Below are 21,213 nucleotides of genomic sequence, written 5' to 3'. Positions count from 1 at the left end.
TGATTACAGTAGAGTAGTACTGATTTACAGCAGCAATCTGATTACAGTAGAGTAGTACTGATTTACAGTAGCAATCTGATTACAGTAGAGTAGTACTGATTTACAGTAGCAATCTGATTACAGTAGAGTAATACTGATTTACAGTAGCAATCTGATTACAGTAGAGTAGTACTGATTTACAGCAGCAATCTGATTACAGTAGAGTAGTACTGACTTACAGCAGCAATCTGATTACAGTAGAGTAGTACTGATTTACAGCAGCAATCTGATTACAGTAGAGTAGTACTGATTTACAGTAGCAATCTGATTACAGTAGAGTAGTACTGATTTACAGTAGCAATCTGATTACAGTAGAGTAGTACTGACTTACAGCAGCAATCTGATTACAGTAGAGTAGTACTGACTTACAGCAGCAATCTGATTACAGTAGAGTAGTACTGATTTACAGTAGCAATCTGATTACAGTAGAGTAGTACTGATTTACAGTAGCAATCTGATTACAGTAGAGTAATACTGATTTACAGTAGCAATCTGATTACAGTAGAGTAGTACTGATTTACAGTAGCAATCTGATTACAGTAGAGTAGTACTGATTTACAGTAGCAATCTGATTACAGTAGAGTAGTACTGATTTACAGTAGCAATCTGATTACAGTAGAGTAATACTGATTTACAGCAGCAATCTGATTACAGTAGAGTAGTACTGATTTACAGTAGCAATCTGATTACAGTAGAGTAGTACTGATTTACAGTAGCAATCTGATTACAGTAGAGTAGTACTGATTTACAGTAGCAATCTGATTACAGTAGAGTAGTACTGATTTACAGTAGCAATCTGATTACAGTAGAGTAGGACTGGGAGCTTTTCCCTCTTAACCAGACAGAAGGCCTGCGTCCCAAATGGCACCCTATTCCCTATACAGTGCGCTACTTTTCCTATATAGTGCACTACTTTTGACCGGAGCCCTATGGGCCAAGGTCAAAAGTAGTGCACTATACAGGGAATAGGGTGCCATTTGGGACAGGCCCAAGATCAGATTCCTATAGAGTCTGGCTCCAGCAGATACCTTCTCACGGCACAGACGCTGTGAGACATATGAGATGAGACAGGATGTCGAATGGTGCCAGAGAGGATGGCACGTTACTGCCACAACAGCACGGGTCGTGAAATTACGATTAGAATTCGAAGATAGGTACTAGAAAGTGCTAGCTAGCGTGTACATGCAAGCTAGCGAGTGCTAGCTAGCTGCACAAGCAACAGTGGTTAACATAGATACTCTGTTTCGTCTGTCACAAGACAACATGGGTTGTAAGTTAACTTACTAGCCTACTACACGACATCCAGAATAACATCTGTCGTGGGCACCAATTCAGATATCTAGGCTAAATTATTTATTTTGGTCATTTGTGTAGAATCTATCGGTTTTGTTGTTTTCTACCAATTCATTTCCAGTAAGATATCTGTTTCATGGTGGTTGTATTGTTTTGGCCAGAGTGTTTGTTTTCAGGAAGTGTTCTGTTGATAAGCTGGTTTGTTCAAACTGTGAAGATGGGCGTATTCCTGGCAGTATCAAACCAGGAAACATTCATTTCTATTGTCATTGTGTGTAAGAGGACGTTGATGACATAGGCTAAAACTATGCTTAGAATGCTTTCATGAAGGGCCGACTGAGAGCAGAGCTCAACGGAAAGGTTGGGCAATAGGAGCAGATTAATATGAGGGTAATTACAACTTTGTGATGTGTTATTACAACTATATGTGTTATTACAAAAAACGTATTACACGGTTATTGTAATTAACGAGAATCGGTGTTAATGTCAGTCAATCCAACCTAAAGTAGCAGGTCTTGTGGTGATGCCGTCCTCCTTGAGTGAATCGATCACACGTCACGCATCCATGCCTCCTGGTAACCTTGGTTACTGTCCTCTGCAGAGGACGAGGGGACTGTGGAGGAGGCACATATGAGGTCAAATTATTTAAGGAATATAAAGGAGAAAAATAGATTACGCACAATAAAATACAATACAAGAGAAAGAAAGAAAGTATTATTACATTTACATTTACATTTACATCATTTAGCAGACGCTCTTATCCAGAGCGACTTACAAATTGGTGCATTCACCCTATAGCCAGTGGGATAACCACTTTCCCAACTGTTTTTTTTCATTTTTTTATTTTCTTCTATGCAAACACACCGTCATACAAACAGCTAGGCTACACCTGAAAGAGGTCCTTTTGAACTAACACAATATAACAATTGATGTTGATTGTGTGTGTTTGTTTGTTTGTTGATTAGAGAGGCGGGCCATCTTGTCCTTACAGAGTCCCATCTGCGTCAACAAAGCTCTTCATCGTATCCCAGAGTGCATTGCAAGTGCAACCAATGCACTGATAACGATAACACTCAACATGATATTGTTGTATCTCTTGGCAGTACTTCTAGCCAGACGGGTTGCTGTTCTGTTCAGACTATGGCCTCTTGGCATGATGCAGTGCCACTGTGCCAACGTAGTCCTTGCCAAAGGCCCATGCGTCACTCTCTGCCACCTCTCACCAGCCTGCATGCAGGTGACTCTGTTGCCTCTCCTCTGGGGAGCGGAAAGGTGGTGGCAGGAGGGTACCGGACCTGATTATCAAGGGCCACCAAGTGTGTGTGTGTGTGTTGCTCCCAGGCATAGGCCTATGTTTACTTACTGTATGGTATGTGAGCGTCTCCATCAGGCGTGTGTGTCTTGCCACTAGGTCTGTGCCGGTCTCGTGTCATTACCTACCGGGCCTCCATTCCAGTGCAAGCTGCCACGCAGCAGAAACAGAAGCCAATCACATTTCCCCCTACTCTGTTCTGTTCAGCTCAGCAGCTCCATGCTATTAGCTAGTAGCTGCAAGGCACTCAGCAGGCTGCCCTCTATTCTCCTGCCTGACAGGATAGCTTGCTACTGCTATGTTCAGTAGGCACGCTATTAAGTAATGGCTATCAATAGCTACCAGATCAGCAGGCTGGCTGTGACTACTGGCTAGCTCTGAGCTAATGGACCCGCTGCTCTCTCTCTCTCTCTCTCTTTCTCTTTCTCTTTCTCTTTCTCTTTCTCTTTCTCTTTCTCTTTCTCTTTCTCTTTCTCCTGAGGTACACTGCCTGCCAGGCTACTGCCACTGACTGCTGGCTAATGCAGCCTAGCGCTAGGCTATCGCTCCCTAGTCGCTACCCAGCAATCAAGCTTCTGCACCTGGATCTCATTTGTGTTACTGATCTTATTTCCTGAATGTGGACTTGTTTTCTCCTTATTGTTTTCACCCCCTACAGCGATGGTGTTACCGGTTGTTTCTCCAAGAGGGCTAAGGGAGGTTTGCTTAGCTCACTGTTTCTCAGGCCCTGCTGGTTTAAAGGGGTGGAACCGTAAAGCATCTCTCACTCTACTGTAGCTCTTTGCCTCTTTCTCTCTCTCCGCTGACTTCGCTCCTCTCTTCATCCCCAGCTGTTTCTAGGAACCCAACGGTTCATTTCCCCTCCCGAGTTCTGGACGGGGGTGCTGGGGGACGGGATTTCCGCTTCTGCTCTGAATACTGGAAGTCACTACTGCTCTCTCTCTCTCTCTCTCGCTCTCTCTCTGTCTCGCTCTCTCTGTCTCGCTCTCTCTGTCTCTCTCTCTCTCTCTCTGTCTCGCTCTCTCTGTCTCGCTCTCTCTCTCTCTCTCTGTCTCGCTCTCTCTGTCTCGCTCTCTGTCTCGCTCTCTCTCGCTCGCTCTCTCTCTCTCTCTCTCTCTCTCGCTCTCTCTGTCTCGCTCTCTCTGTCTCGCTCTCTCTGTCTCGCTCTCTCTGTCTCGCTCTCGCTCGCTCTCTCTCGCTCTCTCTGTCCCGCTCTCTCTGTCTCGCTCTCTGTCTCTCTCTCTCAGTGTTGCGCTCTCTCTGTCTCGCTCTCGCTGTCCTTCTCTCTGTCCCTCTCTCTCGCTCTCTCTTCTCTCTCTCTCTATGATCTCAGCTCCCACGTCTGTGTTATTGTTTTACTGCCGAGTCTCTCTCTCTCTTTCTCCTATTATTTTAGATTTTTCCTCTTTCTCGTCCATCCCAGTAGATTAGATAGTATATTCATTTAGCTAGTATATTTAGTATATTATATTACTGTATTTTCCAGTGTAGTTTTCCACAGTGCAGGATGGCTTCTTTGTTTTTAGTATGACAGCAGCAGTGTGAGCAGACCGCAGCAGAGATCAGAGGAAGTTTTCAAGCTGATGATGGTGATAAAACTGACGTGTTCTGTAGTGGGAGAACTAATGGAATGATACGTAACCCTCTATTTCTCTCTAATACTGTCAGAGCGTAAACAGGACTATCTCCCTTTCGCTCTGTCTGACTCTCTCAATTCAATATACTTTATTGACATGGAAAGTAAAACACTTCCATTGTCAAAGTAAACATATAAGAATGGTGGCCAAAGACGGGAATATACCAGACTGTTGATAATGAAGCAATAATAATGATAGTGGTACTCATATTAACACATAATAAAGAATAGGTTAATATGAATAATCACACTGAGGTTGTGGCTTTTCACCAAGTATGTATCTAAGTTTATCTTCATCATTTAGGTTTTGAAATTCTTTGTATTGTTTTATCATTTTGAGGAAGAATGTATTTCTTATGTCCGAACATCTGTCACAATTTGACAGAAAATGCCGCTCTATCTCTTCCTGGGACAGAATGAGCACAGCCTGCCCTCTCTGGGCAGCCAGGTTTGCCTGTAACGACCAGTCACTATGGCCAGACTGTGCTCAGTGAGTCTGTACATCGTCAGTGGTTTTCTGTTTTCTATCAGTCACAGTGTTCAGCTAGTCTAGTTCCTTGTACTGTCTGTTTAGAGCCAAATAGCATTGACGTTTTTTTTTTTTTTCATTTTTCATATCCAATAGGTGATATATTTTTGCTTTGTGATAATTTGGTTGGGCCAGATTTTCTTAGCGTTGTCCTGAGGCTTTGGTCATGTCTACCCTTCACACTCACATGCGAGTTCTGCTATCAGAAAAACGAAGATCACATTGAAATGACGGGTCTAGATGCACAAAAGTGACTTGGTGGTCTGATTGTGTTCAGATCTGGCTGACCACTTCAGTCTGGACGCTTTCTGGCTACCGAAAATGCATACAGTGGGCGACGTCATCAGCACTCCTCCCACAAGTCTCCAGAAAACGTGTGTTTTGGGAGCGAGAGGCACCTTTTCATTATAACGTTGGAGGAAATACATTCCTAGCATGTGAGGAACGTGTTTGCTGGTCTCATAAATTCTAGCCAGCAAGTTCATATTTAGAAAAATGATTTTTTTGTTTGGCTAGAATTATGCAATCCCTTTAGCGTTTCTTGCTACTTTGCTGGCTAGCTACAGAGGTTAGCTAGCTAGTTAGCTACAGTAGTTAGCTACAGTAGTTAGCTACAGCCATCAGTTGTTGTGTTATTATCATATTTTGCCTATTCCACCGTTTTAGAATGCATACTGGCATTTGAATATAGCGCGGGAAAAGGGATTCTGGACACACTGTGGACACGGTAGACCCATTTTAAATGTAGGTGTAGATGCATGACGCGTTCAGAATTCCATGATCAGAACTCTATGTTCAGAATACTAAAGCTGCATAAACTGTCAAGTCTAGACATAGCCTTAGTTGGGTCGTAGTAGTTAGTGAATTGAGCCTCAGGACCAGCTGGCTGAGGGGACTCGTCTCTGGTCACCTCTTGGCATCTACACACACTGTCAATCAGCCATCCACTGGATTAGTAATCCAACTGAAACATTCTGTGGAGAGTTCAAACTGCAAAGTAAATCCTCTCTCTCTTTCTCTCTCTCTCTCTCTGCCTATCTCTCTCTCTCTCCCCCTCCCTGCAGGTTAAGCCTTAGAGGACTGTAGAGTATCCAGGGGAAAGATGAGTGATGGAATGGTATTGTGTGAGACGAGAGCCCTGGCCACATCTTCCTCCTCCTCCTCCTCCTCTCCAGTCCGCAGGCTGGCTACGTCCGCACTCCTCCTCCTCTCCCTGCTGCCCCACGGACACGCGTCAGGTAAGAGACAACGCCGGCCGAACCATACCCGCACTGACGAACCATACCCGCACTGACGAACCACACCCGCACTGACGAACCACACCCGCACTGACGAACCACACCCGCACTGACGAACCATACCCGCACTGACGAACCACACCCGCACTGACGAACCACACCCGCACTGACGAACCATACACGCACTGACGAACCATACCCGCACTGACGAACCACACCCGCACTGACGAACCATACCCGCACTGACGAACCACACCCGCACTGACGAACCATACCCGCACTGACGAACCATACCCGCACTGACGAACCACACCCGCACTGACGACGCATACCCGCACTGACGACGCATACCCGCACTGACGAACCATACCCGCACTGACGAACCATACCCGCACTGACGAACCATACCCGCACTGACGAACCATACCCGCACTGACGAACCATACCCGCACTGACGAAGCACAGACACACATTAATGTGTGGACTCTTTGTACCCCTCCCTCGGTTTTTCCTTTTACCTCCTTGTCTTCGTTCCTCCAGACCCCTCCCCCCTACACACAAACACACTCCACACAGCTTGCTTGAGAGCGCTGCCAGATGTCCTTGCCGAAGCAGGCAGTGTGTAGAGTGGTGTGATGCAGCGGGCCCCCGGGGACGTTTTTTCAGAGCTCTAATTGATTTTCCTTTTTGATGTGGCATCTGAAAATAGTGCCTCTCCTCTCCTACCCCTCTGTACCTCACTCTCTGTGTGTGTGTGTGTGTGTGTGTGTGTGTGTGTGTGTGTGTGTGTGTGTGTGTGTGTGTGTGTGTGTGTGTGTGTGTGTGTGTGTGTGTGTGTGTGTGTGTGTGTGTGTGTGTGTGTGTGTGTGTGTGTGTGTGTGTGTGTGTGTGTGTGTGTGTGTGTGTGTGTGTGTGTGTGTGTGTGTTAGGGCTGTACCGTATAACCATGTTACAGATGGTTATGGATGAAGACCGTCATGAAAATTCTTAACAACGTGATGAAACATTGTTGCTCCTTGCTGAAACAAGCAAGGTGTTGTAGCAACGAAGTCTTTGGTTGCCTAGGCAATTCCCCCCTCCCTGCACCAGCTATTTGAACGGTTATAACGGTGACCGCGGTTATAACGGTGACCGTGTGTTTCCCTTAACCTGTAATAGCCGGCTTTTGGCCGATAAATAAAATTGCCGCCGGCCAATGCATTTTAGCCTATTAATTGATTGAAATACCAGTCGATGTAGCGCAAGTTTTCAACTTTCTTTCATTGTCCAGTAGCCAAAGGCCCAATCCTAGTCATATTACCAACCCATGCTAGCTGTTCCATCTTCATCTCCCCTCTTTCTACATTTTTAAGCTAAACGTTCTGATGTGTTGCATGAGGCTCATTTGCTTTTTAATGTATTGGGGATGTAGCCTATAGGCCTATTGGTTGGATGATTTGGGGATGTAGCCTATAGGCCTATTGGTTGGATGATTTGGGGATGTAGCCTATAGGCCTATTGGTTGGATGATTTGGGGATGTAGCCTATAGGCCTACTGGTTGTATGATTTGGGGATGTAGCCTATAGGCCTATTGGTTGGATGATTTGGGGATGTAGCCTATAGGCCTACTGGTTGGATGATTTGGGGATGTAGCCTATAGGCCTATTGGTTGGATGATTTGGGGATGTAGCCTATAGGCCTACTGGTTGGATGATTTGGGGATGTAGCCTATAGGCCTACTGGTTGGATGATTTGGGGATGTAGCCTATAGGCCTACTGGTTGGATGATTTGGGGATGTAGCCTATAGGCCTACTGGTTGGATGATTTGGGGATGTAGCCTATAGGCCTACTGGTTGGATGATTTGGGGATGTAGCCTATAGGCCTACTGGTTGGATGATTTGGGGATGTAGCCTATAGGCCTACTGGTTGGATGATTTGGGGATGTAGCCTATAGGCCTATTGGTTGGATGATTTGGGGATGTAGCCTATAGGCCTACTGGTTGGATGATTTGGGGATGTAGCCTATAGGCCTACTGGTTGGATGATTTGGGGATGTAGCCTATAGGCCTACTGGTTGGATGATTTGGGGATGTAGCCTATAGGCCTACTGGTTGGATGATTTGGGGATGTAGCCTATAGGCCTATTGGTTGGATGATTTGGGGATGTAGCCTATAGGCCTATTGGTTGGATGATTTGGGGATGTAGCCTATAGGCCTATTGGTTGGATGATTTGGGGATGTAGCCTATAGGCCTATTGGTTGGATGATTTGGGGATGTAGCCTATAGGCCTACTGGTTGGATGATTTGGGGATGTAGCCTATAGGCCTACTGGTTGGATGATTTGGGGATGTAGCCTATAGGCCTACTGGTTGGATGATTTGGGGATGTAGCCTATAGGCCTACTGGTTGGATGATTTGGGGATGTAGCCTATAGGCCTACTGGTTGGATGATTTGGGGATGTAGCCTATAGGCCTACTGGTTGGATGATTTGGGGATGTAGCCTATAGGCCTATTGGTTGGATGATTTGGGGATGTAGCCTATAGGCCTACTGGTTGGATGATTTGGGGATGTAGCCTATAGGCCTACTGGTTGGATGATTTGGGGATGTAGCCTATAGGCCTATTGGTTGGATGATTTGGGGATGTAGCCTATAGGCCTATTGGTTGGATGATTTGGGGATGTAGCCTATAGGCCTACTGGTTGGATGATTTGGGGATGTAGCCTATAGGCCTATTGGTTGGATGATTTGGGGATGTAAGCTATAGGCCTACTGGTTGGATGATTTGGGGATGTAGCCTATAGGCCTATTGGTTGTATGATTTGGGGATGTAGCCTATAGGCCTACTGGTTGGATGATTTGGGGATGTAGCCTATAGGCCTATTGGTTGGATGATTTGGGGATGTAGCCTATAGGCCTACTGGTTGGATGATTTGGGGATGTAGCCTATAGGCCTACTGGTTGGATGATTTGGGGATGTAGCCTATAGGCCTACTGGTTGGATGATTTGGGGATGTAGCCTATAGGCCTACTGGTTGGATGATTTGGGGATGTAGCCTATAGGCCTATTGGTTGGATGATTTGGGGATGTAGCCTATAGGCCTACTGGTTGGATGATTTGGGGATGTAGCCTATAGGCCTATTGGTTGGATGATTTGGGGATGTAGCCTATAGGCCTACTGGTTGGATGATTTGGGGATGTAGCCTATAGGCCTATTGGTTGGATGATTTGGGGATGTAGCCTATAGGCCTACTGGTTGGATGATTTGGGGATGTAGCCTATAGGCCTATTGGTTGGATGATTTGGGGATGTAGCCTATAGGCCTATTGGTTGGATGATTTGGGGATGTAGCCTATAGGCCTACTGGTTGGATGATTTGGGGATGTAGCCTATAGGCCTATTGGTTGGATGATTTGGGGATGTAGCCTATAGGCCTACTGGTTGGATGATTTGGGGATGTAGCCTATAGGCCTATTGGTTGGATGATTTGGGGATGTAGCCTATAGGCCTACTGGTTGGATGATTTGGGGATGTAGCCTATAGGCCTATTGGTTGGATGATTTGGGGATGTAGCCTATAGGCCTACTGGTTGGATGATTTGGGGATGTAGCCTATAGGCCTATTGGTTGGATGATTTGGGGATGTAGCCTATAGGCCTACTGGTTGGATGATTTGGGGATGTGGCCTATAGGCCTACTGGTTGGATGATTTGGGGATGTAGCCTATAGGCCTATTGGTTGGATGATTTGGGGATGTAGCCTATAGGCCTACTGGTTGGATGATTTGGGGATGTAGCCTATAGGCCTACTGGTTGGATGATTTGGGGATGTAGCCTATAGGCCTACTGGTTGGATGATTTGGGGATGTAGCCTATAGGCCTACTGGTTGGATGATTTGGGGATGTAGCCTATAGGCCTATTGGTTGGATGATTTGGGGATGTAGCCTATAGGCCTACTGGTTGGATGATTTGGGGATGTAGCCTATAGGCCTACTGGTTGGATGATTTGGGGATGTAGCCTATAGGCCTATTGGTTGGATGATTTGGGGATGTAGCCTATAGGCCTATTGGTTGGATGATTTGGGGATGTAGCCTATAGGCCTATTGGTTGGATGATTTGGGGATGTAGCCTATAGGCCTACTGGTTGGATGATTTGGGGATGTAGCCTATAGGCCTATTGGTTGGATGATTTGGGGATGTAGCCTATAGGCCTACTGGTTGGATGATTTGGGGATGTAGCCTATAGGCCTACTGGTTGGATGATTTGGGGATGTAGCCTATAGGCCTACTGGTTGGATGATTTGGGGATGTAGCCTATAGGCCTACTGGTTGGATGATTTGGGGATGTAGCCTATAGGCCTACTGGTTGGATGATTTGGGGATGTAGCCTATAGGCCTACTGGTTGGATGATTTGGGGATGTAGCCTATAGGCCTACTGGTTGGATGATTTGGGGATGTAGCCTATAGGCCTACTGGTTGGATGATTTGGGGATGTAGCCTATAGGCCTACTGGTTGGATGATTTGGGGATGTAGCCTATAGGCCTACTGGTTGGATGATTTGGGGATGTAGCCTATAGGCCTATTGGTTGGATGATTTGGGGATGTAGCCTATAGGCCTACTGGTTGGATGATTTGGGGATGTAGCCTATAGGCCTACTGGTTGGATGATTTGGGGATGTAGCCTATAGGCCTACTGGTTGGATGATTTGGGGATGTAGCCTATAGGCCTACTGGTTGGATGATTTGGGGATGTAGCCTATAGGCCTACTGGTTGGATGATTTGGGGATGTAGCCTATAGGCCTATTGGTTGGATGATTTGGGGATGTAGCCTATAGGCCTACTGGTTGGATGATTTGGGGATGTAGCCTATAGGCCTACTGGTTGGATGATTTGGGGATGTAGCCTATAGGCCTACTGGTTGGATGATTTGGGGATGTAGCCTATAGGCCTACTGGTTGGATGATTTGGGGATGTAGCCTATAGGCCTACTGGTTGGATGATTTGGGGATGTAGCCTATAGGCCTACTGGTTGGATGATTTGGGGATGTAGCCTATAGGCCTACTGGTTGGATGATTTGGGGATGTAGCCTATAGGCCTACTGGTTGGATGATTTGGGGATGTAGCCTATAGGCCTATTGGTTGGATGATTTGGGGATGTAGCCTATAGGCCTACTGGTTGGATGATTTGGGGATGTAGCCTATAGGCCTACTGGTTGGATGATTTGGGGATGTAGCCTATAGGCCTACTGGTTGGATGATTTGGGGATGTAGCCTATAGGCCTACTGGTTGGATGATTTGGGGATGTAGCCTATAGGCCTACTGGTTGGATGATTTGGGGATGTAGCCTATAGGCCTACTGGTTGGATGATTTGGGGATGTAGCCTATAGGCCTACTGGTTGGATGATTTGGGGATGTAGCCTATAGGCCTACTGGTTGGATGATTTGGGGATGTAGCCTATAGGCCTACTGGTTGGATGATTTGGGGATGTAGCCTATAGGCCTACTGGTTGGATGATTTGGGGATGTAGCCTATAGGCCTACTGGTTGGATGATTTGGGGATGTAGCCTATAGGCCTACTGGTTGGATGATTTGGGGATGTAGCCTATAGGCCTATTGGTTGGATGATTTGGGGATGTAGCCTATAGGCCTACTGGTTGGATGATTTGGGATCTATCGTCCCAGTCTATTGGAACAGGCTTTTTCTTTCTCGACAAGCTGACCAATAGAATAGGTAGCCTAAACTTTTCTACCATAGTAGATTGACGTAGACTAGTGGTTTTGCTGTCCGTTACTCGTCTTGTTGGCTGAGGAAAAGTAAATGTGGGCAGTTATTCTAACATCTTCAAAGTGGGCATTGGAATTCGGTAAGAAGGACCGCACATCATTGCATCCTCGACTTGCGTGTTCTGTTAAGATTAATTTCCATAATCTAAATGTGATTTCTGTCATTCTGAGCATCATGGGTGGACCCATGCAAATGGGTCCGGTGTATATATATATATATATATTTTTTTTTTTTTTTTACGTCCGGTAAATGAAAATGCTGCCGGTCAAATGTTCCGTGCCACATTTTCCTAAATGTGTGTGTGTGTGTGTGACGGTTAGCATCGTCTCCTGAGTAAGTGTATGTGTGTCTTTTTTCTTGGTCTTGCGTAACGCTCGTGAGTCACGTAGAGCTCAAGGGGGCTCGTTTCATGCTGACTTTCCTCTCTCTCACTCTCTCTCTCACTCACACACACACACACACACACACACACACACACACACACACACACACACACACACACACTCACTCACTCACTCACTCACTCACTCACTCACTCACTCACTCACTCACTCACTCACTCACTCACTCACTCACTCACTCACTCACTCACTCACTCACTCACTCACTCACTCACTCACTCACTCACTCACTCACTCACTCACTCACTCACACACACACACACTCCCACACACACACACACACACACACACACACACTCCCACCTTCATCTGCAGCCAACGCCAGCGGGAAGGAGAGCAAGGAGTTTGTGTCTTCGGACGGCTCTCCACCCGCTGTGTGTGTGTGTGTGCGCACCTCTGCCAATGTTACGGCCCATATATTCCTGATTGTGTTGCTGCCCCAGCCTCATTCCCACCAGATAAACAGATAGCAGAGATGGCATCCCTGGCAGGAACATATTATTATCAGCTTTACAGGTCCATCTTTATTTGATAGCTCTGTCATCCTTTCCCCTTTTTTCGTCTGTGGCTTTGTCTGAAAAATTTTCCTCTGTCCTTGTTTCCTATTTCATTCCTCTCAAAGCTCATTGGAGGAAGAGGTCAGAGGGAGGTACCTTTTTAGATCATTCCTCCTCCAATGAGCTTTGGGAGCAACTGAGGAAACCGGTACAGGGGGAGCAAGGAATTGACAGCTAGTAGCAAGGATTTGATGTTTTCAAACATCCCAAGCCTTCCTTTCCTCTCCTCTAGCCGTCTCCTCATGTGCCCCACCATAACACATTATTCACACAGGGCACATCACATATAGGAGCCGGATGATTAGTCTGGTGGAGGGTTTCATGAATATCAAATCCTCAAATTCCATTACTCTTGACAGGCTTATTCCAGCCACAGACAAACAAAGTCACGGCAGGGGAATAGAGACGAATACTGAGCAGACCTATTCTTCTGCATATTAAGACTTGTTGTGTCAAACAGGCTTCACAGGAACATTGAATGAACAGGCTTCAAAGAAACTTGCCGAACAGGCTTCACAGGAACATTGAATGAACAGGCTTCAATCAATCAAATGAATTTATATAGCCCATTTACCTCAGCAGATGTCACAAAGTGCTATACAGAAACCCAGCCTCAAACCGCAAGCAATGCAGATGTAGAAGCACAGAGTGAGTGAGTGAGTGAGTGAGTGAGTGAGTGAGTGAGTGAGTGAGTGAGTGAGTGAGTGAGTGAGTGAGTGAGTGAGTGAGTGAGTGAGTGAGTGAGTGAGTGAGTGAGTGAGTGAGTGCGTGCGTAGGGGGAGCAGAGAGGACAGAGGATGGGAAGTCAAGCGGAGTTCCCACTATTTCTATGTTGTAAGTTCATTGTGCAGTCAGTTCTAGGAAGCTCTCTCTCCCTCTGAGGCCTAGATCTGAGGAGACATCTAGGACCGCACAAAAACAACACCTTTGCTCTGATTTCAGTCTCTTTACTTTTCTGGTAGCATAGCATTTACCAGATGGTAAGGACTAAACCTCTCACTGATTCCGAGGACAGGCTGGGCAGGAAGTGAACAGCGGGGGCTAAAAGTCACACACACAGGCCTGGGCCGGTTTCACAAAAGAAACTTAAGGCGAAGTTATAATCGTTAAAACCATAGGATCCTATTGTTCCAAGATGATCTTAGCATTAAGATGCTTTTGGGAAACCGGGCCCTGGTCTCTGTGTGTGTGGGTGGGTGATGTGACAAGTGTGTTCTGTTCTGTGAGAAACAGAGAAAGGGGAAATGGCTCCCCTCTGGCCCAGAACACACTGAAAGGAGGAGGACAGTGGATGGTTTGTTCCCATAACTGATATCACACTTCTGTCTCTTTTCATCCTCAAATACTTGTTTGGTCTCTGATTTAGTTTTTCCATTTCTCTTGGCTTCGTATGAATCTTGGCTTTGTATGAATCTCTCGCAGCTCCTTCGTCTACCACTGATAGCCCTCAGCAGCAGAAGTGAGAGCTTATCTCATAGACTGAACAGGCTGCTGTTTTTGGTTTTTGGAAACACTTTGTTTTGTCTTTGTGTGAATAACTCTGTTTATTATAAGACGTTTTTGTCTGCAAGAGAAGAGAGGAGAAGTTAGGGCTAGTTAGTCTAGGAACTTCCTGGTAATTAGAGAGTGTATGCTTGGCTATGTGTCATCATGGTTGCCTGGCTCTGACCACACTGCAGAGGAAAATGTTAAGACCAGCCATGCCCTAGATATCTGTGAGTGCGTGTTGGAGCGGAGCGCGAGTTTCCCATAAGGCTGGAGCCACGGCCTTCTCGCCCGCTCCAATTTCGCTCCAGTAGTGCTCACTTCACCAGCTCAGGGCGTGCCCGGCCCAGCATGCATCTGTAGGCTACTTGTGTGCTGCCAATAGCCCCTTGCTTTAGCTACTGTCATGGAGTTCACTAAATATTTTCATAAAGAAACTGATAAAACACACAGGTTAAAAATCAAGGTGACAAGTGCGGTGATTTTGTGTCCACAACTAAATAATCATAGTGGAATCTGAAAAGACACGTATCCCGTCAGCGTGATGGTGTACTACCTGGAGTGGGATTTCCGCTCACATGATCGTGTGTACCTGCATGCATGGGTTGCATTAGCCTTCAGAAATCTTCATTTTCAAAACGCAGACCATCAAAACATATTTTTTAAAGCGTCTGTGTTGTGGTCCCCATATGTGTGTGTTCTTCTAAATGTCGTCACTCTCACAGTAACTACAGAGGCAGGCAGGCGGGGGCCTGTTTATGAAAACCACACAGTGTTGTTCTGGCTCAGCCTGTTCTATTTTTCTGTTCTATTTCTCAGCATAATACAGGAAGTTTTCTAACCCTAAACCACGCACGCAGCCTATCTAGCAAACAATGCCTGCCGGAAACAATGGCCTTTGTCTTCTGATCTGTAAACCAGGTGGTGTTTTGCATGTTCCTTCCAAGGCATCCCCCTAAAGAACTGTTAGTCAGCCCTTCCAGGTTCAGCCCCCAGCCAGCCCTGCTCAGGGAGGGGAGAAGGAGGAAACCAGTATGCGAGGACAAAGAAGTCTTTCAGCAGGGTGTTAGAGTTGGACGGAGCCCACCACACTGCCACCGGAGCCCACCACACTGCCACCGGAGCCCACCACACTGCCACCGGAGCCCACCACACTGCCACCGGAGCCCACCACACTGCCACCGGAGCCCACCACACTGCCACCGCCACACATTCATCTAGATCACTAGAAAGTCATTAGTGAGAGGGGAGGGTGTGTGTGCGTTGATTATTGCTGTGTTTGTGTTTTATTCAAAAATGTGTTTTAGCACTTGTGTGTGTGTTGCTGTTTGTAGATTGCGGGGGATTATGTCTCCTATGTTTGACTTGTCTTTTCTCAGCTCAGGTTTGTGTGTGTGTGTGTGTGTGTGTGTGTGTGTGTGTGTTTCCACTTACAACCCAGGAGTGCGTTTTTTGACTTCTCTCACCACTTCCTACAGCTAGGCAAGAGGAAGGTCTAAGGTCCACACTGAAACTAAAAGCAGTGTAGTTAATTAACCTGACCTTAGTCAATGGGTGATGAATGACAAGCCAGCTCTCTGTAGTAAAGGTTAATGAATGTCAGAGCAGGGAGTGGGACACGCTGTGGCCACTTTACCAACGTGCCCAGGCTGTCTCCCAACATGGCTGCCTGGGCAGGAGGGTGTAGAGGTAGGTGGAGGAGGAAGTTGCCCTCGAGCACTAACTGAAAGCCAGGTTCATGTTCATTAGGGCACACCGTAGCAAAACATTTTGCAACGGAAAAACAAAAATCTGTGTTCTTATTGGATAAGTTAAGGTAGTAGGTCTACTTCCACGTTTTTAAAACGCATACGCAGCCATTGCCTAACTCGCAGTGAGATCAAACAATCAACCTATTGTCTCTCCTCCTGTCAGTCACAGCACAGTAATGGTGGCAGCTAATATTAATTATTATGTTGATGGCATCATGGTTGGCATAGCGCCACACTAATGCAGAGTTGACCCAGCCTATGATGCCATGGACCATTCATCACCATCTGTATGTATGATGCCTGCTGTAACATTAGCTAGACAAATGCCCAGCATCGTAGGGCACTGTATGTCCATTTCTATAATTGGGTTTCAACAGTATAGATGATGATGACATGCCATGGGAAAAATATGTTTACATTGCCAAAGCAAGTAAAAAAAAAAAAATTAAATAAACAAAAGTCTTGCTCGCTCTCGCTCTCTATCTCTCAATATTTCTCTGTCTCTGAGATCATCGTTGTCCATACTTATGTCCAGCATGGTAGAGAACAGCACTTTGTGTCCATTTAGATAATTGGCTAAAAACAGGCTGATATTACTGCGTTTAACTGTTCTAAACAAATTACCCCCTTTCGCGCTCTCTCAATTCAATTATATTTAAAGGGGCTTTATCGGCATGGGGAAAATATGTTTACATTACCAAAGCAAGTGGAAAAAAATAAAAAATAAACAAGTCTTTCTCACTCTCTCTCACTGGCGGAGTCTGACATCATGGTTAGGTCCATATTTAGGAACACAGAGGTCAGGCAGGGTCAGAGTCTGGATGACGGTTACGCTGGAGGATGCATCAACGGCTGTTGGGTACTGCCCCCCCCCCCCCACACACACACACACACACAGAAACACACCACAGACACACACACACACACACACCAACTGCTGCAGTGTGAGGCCAGCTTGTAGAGAGCAGATCGTGTGTCAATGTCAACCCCTTTGATCTCCCCAGAGACACACTCCCCTGTACCCCCCCCCCCCCCCCCCCCCCCCCCCCCCAGGCAGATATTGCCTCTAAACAGCCCTACACAGACTCATATTCTGTTTCTTCTGATCAACATAACACCTGAATCAATGATTTAAGCTTAGCTGACCTATCGATCTTGCACGTGGTATGTAGACATTTTGAACTGTGCAGCGCCTGGTAACCTGTGAACAGGCAGTTGTAAGATGATCATCAGATTTGTGGCAGTGGGTGTTTTGAACAGAGCACAGGCAGTGTAATGTAATGCAGTGTTTTGAACAGAGCTGAAGCTCAACAGCAGAGTATCAAGGTGTAATTTATGACAGGGTCTGTCTCTCTCTGGTCTGGTGTCTGTGTGGGGGAAGGGGGTCTGGTCTGGTCTCTGGGGGGAAGGCGGTCTGGTCTGGTCTCTGTGTGTGTGGGGGGGAGGGTCTGGTGTGTGTGATTGGGGGGGTGGGGGGTGGACTGGTCTCTGTGTGTGTGATGGGGGAGGGTGTCTGGTCTGACAGAGGCTGCTCTCTTTGTTTGGAGCTAAGAGGAATGCCTGTCTTCCAGCTGTCCAGAGAGAGAGGGAAAAAGAGTGAGCGATCGAAAGAGAGGGGGCGTTCACCTGTTCTTTCTGTTCCCCCCTGTTCTTTCCGTTACCCCCTGTTCTTTCTGTTACCCCCCTGTTATTTCTGTTCCCCCCGTTCTTTCTGTTACCCCCTGTTCTTTCTGTTACCCCCTGTTCTTTCTGTTACCCCCTGTTCTTTCTGTTACCCCCCTGTTCTTTCTGTTCCCCCCTGTTCTTTCTGTTACCCCCCTGTTCTTTCTGTTCCCCCCTGTTCTTTCTGTTACCCCCCTGTTCTTTCTGTTCCCCCCTGTTCTTTCTGTTCCCCCCTGTTCTTTCTGTTCCCCCCTGTTCTTTCTGTTACCCCCTGTTCTTTCTGTTACCCCCCTGTTCTTTCTGTTACCCCCCTGTTCTTTCTGTTCCCCCCGTTCTTTCTGTTACCCCCTGTTCTTTCTGTTCCCCCCTGTTCTTTCTGTTACCCCCTGTTCTTTCTGTTACCCCCCTGTTCTTTCTGTTCCCCCCTGTTCTTTCTGTCCCCCCCTGTTCTTTCTGTTCCCCCCCTGTTCTTTCTGTTCCCCCCTGTTCTTTCTGTTCCCCCCTGTTCTTTCTGTTCCCCTCCTGTTATTTCTGTTCCCCCCTGTTATTTCTGTTCCCCCCCTGTTCTTTCTGTTCCCCCCCTGTTCTTTCTGTTCCCCCCATGTTCTTTCTGTTCCCCCCCTGTTCTTCCTGTTCCCCCCCTGTTCTTCCTGTTCCCCCCCTGTTCTTTCTGTTCCCCCCCTGTTCTTTCTGTTCCCCCCCTGTTCTTTCTGTTCCCCCCCTGCCCAAACGTACTATGCCCACCTGCTCCTAGAAAGTGTGTGTGCATGCCTGTGTGTTTTACTTGGTGTCATCCAGACGATGGGGAATCCATAGTCTACCTCAGTAGATATAGAGTTCAGTTGTCTCTTTCCTATGCAGCGTCAGCCTGCTCAATGCCCGCTGTAGTGAAAGGGGACAATAGGCTGCAGTACATACACAGGTGGCTGGCCTCCTAGTTAAGCACATTGTTCATTTGAGCATTTAGAGGAAGGGCCTGTGAGATCAAGTACACCTAGTATATATGTGGTCTCAATGAAACAGAGTAGGCTGCCTATGCATGGGTGGAGAATCACGTGGCAGTTATCTCTCCAAGGAAATAAAATAAAATATGATTAGACTGTAGTTTACTACTGTCTGTCTAATTATTGATAATGGAAAGAAATGGAGGGCGCTCAACCAACGTGAGTCGAGATGCAATCAAAACATTTGATAATCATTGAAAATGAAGAGGCATAACGTGCGCATAGGTTGCCATGGTGAGCGTTGCGCCTTTTTCATTTTCAATAAATATTGATTACCCATTTATTTGTCCTAAAAGGTAGGCTATATCCTATATGCTAATCGTCCTCCTAAAAGGCAGGCTATATCCTATATGTAAAACGTAGCTCGAGATAAAAGTTCAAGTGTCCGCTGTCATCATTCCTGCTGCTTTCAGTTCAGTAGCCATAGGTGTGAGATCAAATAGAGTAGGCTATAGCCTATGCATGGGCGGAGAAGCACGGGGCCGTCCATTATCTTTCACAAGGAAATGTACTTCCTGAATTAGGCAATATTTTACTACATTGCCTAGAAATAAATATTGATCTCGCCATATTTGTCTCCGTCTGAAAATCGTCCCACTCCTAAAAGGTAGGCGATAAAACGTAGCTGAAGAGAGAGTGCAAGTCTCGCCAACTCTGCTCTCTTCATACTACGTCTAGCATATCTGCTGATATAGCCCAGTAATACCGATAGCCTAATATAATGGGCCACGTGAGAGTCTCTGGTTATTTAACCTTTTTCTTAGGTTATTTCTGTGCAATTTTAATATTACCTATAGGGTGTCAAATAGTTGGGACCATGGCTGGCAAGTGAGCTGTGACACATACGCATAAAATAACATTGCGGGACTGCTGTTGGGTCGGGACCAGTTCTTGCGGTAGCGGGTGAGAGTCGGATGATTAAATCAGTCCTGCGCAGACCTCTAGTGTGTGTGTGTGTGTGTGTGTGTGTGTGTGTGTGTGTGTGTGTGTGTGTGTGTGTGTGTGTGTGTGTGTGTGTGTGTGTGTGTGTGTGTGTGAGTGATAAGCAGGACTGAAGGGCTGGAGAGAGCTGACAGTGGAATTTAGAATTTTTTGGAACATGTTCTAACTTCCGTAGAACAATCCCAGAATCCTACAGCTCCATGACGTTATAAAGCCTAGTTCCACAGAATCCCCTTTCAACTGTGGTTATGACAAACAGCTGTTGTTGGAAGGTCAAACAATGATCCGACTAACACGGGAAGGAAGATTGTGTCTGTGTATGTGGGGGTTAGTGGTGTGAATGTTTAAACAAAATTGGGATCCTTAACTTTAAGAATAATCCCTAACTGAAAAACAATACATATTTTCCCACAAAATTTAAAATAGCAAAGGAGTTATCACAAAACACGTTATTTTCTGCGTTATAGCCTAACTAGACGATAGGCTATAAAGGTCTGGGGAAAGTTGTCATTTAAATAAAACCAGAGAGGAAGAGATTAACTTTAGGCTAGTTTGGGGGAATTTCCGAGGCATGCAAAATACATTATTTTTTTAGTGGAAGGATTTTTCTTAACCTAAGGATCCCAATTTCGTTTGAACGTTTAAACCCCTAACGCCCAGACATACAGATTACCAAGACATATGGCATGGTTCTTTCTGCCTGCCCCCTCCTCTCATTCCCTCACGCTAGCTCACTTGCTCTTTCTCTAAGTGTGTTCAGTCTGTTGCATTTAGAATATCCTAGCCTATTCATTGATGATAAGCCCTGCGTTTATGACCCTGTCTGCCTGGCGTCCAACCTGCCTATACTCTGTCCCTCCCTTCTCTCTCCGTCCCTCGCTAGCTCGCTATGAACGATGCAAGGGTTTGTTTTCTCGGAAGTACGGCAACTAATGGCGTCAGAATGCTTCAGTTCGGCTGGCGCCTAGCCGAACTCGGCTAACCGAACAAGTGTGCTCGCATACTCCCTTAAAATACCTTAGTGTGAAAAATTCTAAAAAAAGCTGTCCGTTTTTGAGATGCCATAGCCAGTATACACTTCCTCAAAATAGTCAGAATTAATCTAAGATAACTCAAGAAATCGGTCATTCATTTAGAAGTTTTTGCCGAACAGATCTTAGTCACACAATTTTACATCTAACTAAGATGTTTGGTGCAGTATTTTTCAATGAAAAAATGTGCATCAAAACAAGTCGTCTCTCATTGAATGACAACAAAGACTTTATTGAAGGATCCCTACTGTCACCGACAAAGGGGCGTAGACTTCGACTCCGAACTTCGGCTTGCCTCCAGAATTGTTTTGGGTGTGCCCGAACAGCCGAAAAACCCTCTCCGAAGTCCAAAACAACTTCACAAAATGTCGTCATAATATATGCACGAACTCTACCGAACTGTTTCGGCTGGGAAGCATGTGGAAACCTTAATCGGTCTCCTCCGTTCTAAATTCCTAGCTGAATCGAATCGTGACACTCACAAATTGGAGTCAACACCAGGAGTCGACGTACAAGGAGTCAAGTAATCAATTATTTTGGAGTTGACTCTCCACCAC

General features: G+C 46.1%; 1 protein-coding gene across 1 annotated transcript in view; it reads left to right on the top strand.

Annotated features, from left to right (window-relative positions):
* The window catches only part of LOC311107074 (sushi domain-containing protein 6-like), a 50,543-nt gene that overhangs the window by 14,500 nt on the left and 14,830 nt on the right, over nucleotides 1-21,213 (top strand). Inside the window, exon 2 of the mRNA XM_084149534.1 lies at nucleotides 5,874-6,047. Coding sequence (XP_084005660.1) covers nucleotides 5,912-6,047 — 136 coding nt within the window. The 5' untranslated portion in view covers nucleotides 5,874-5,911. The remainder of the gene's footprint in view (nucleotides 1-5,873; nucleotides 6,048-21,213) is intronic.

Source organism: Coregonus lavaretus, assembly GCF_964263955.1.
Source record: "Coregonus lavaretus genome assembly, chromosome: 31".
In the NCBI taxonomy this organism is placed as follows: domain Eukaryota; kingdom Metazoa; phylum Chordata; class Actinopteri; order Salmoniformes; family Salmonidae; genus Coregonus; species Coregonus lavaretus.
The sequence above is the reverse complement of the archived record's forward strand: the minus strand, read 5'-3'. Positions and strand labels throughout refer to the sequence as shown.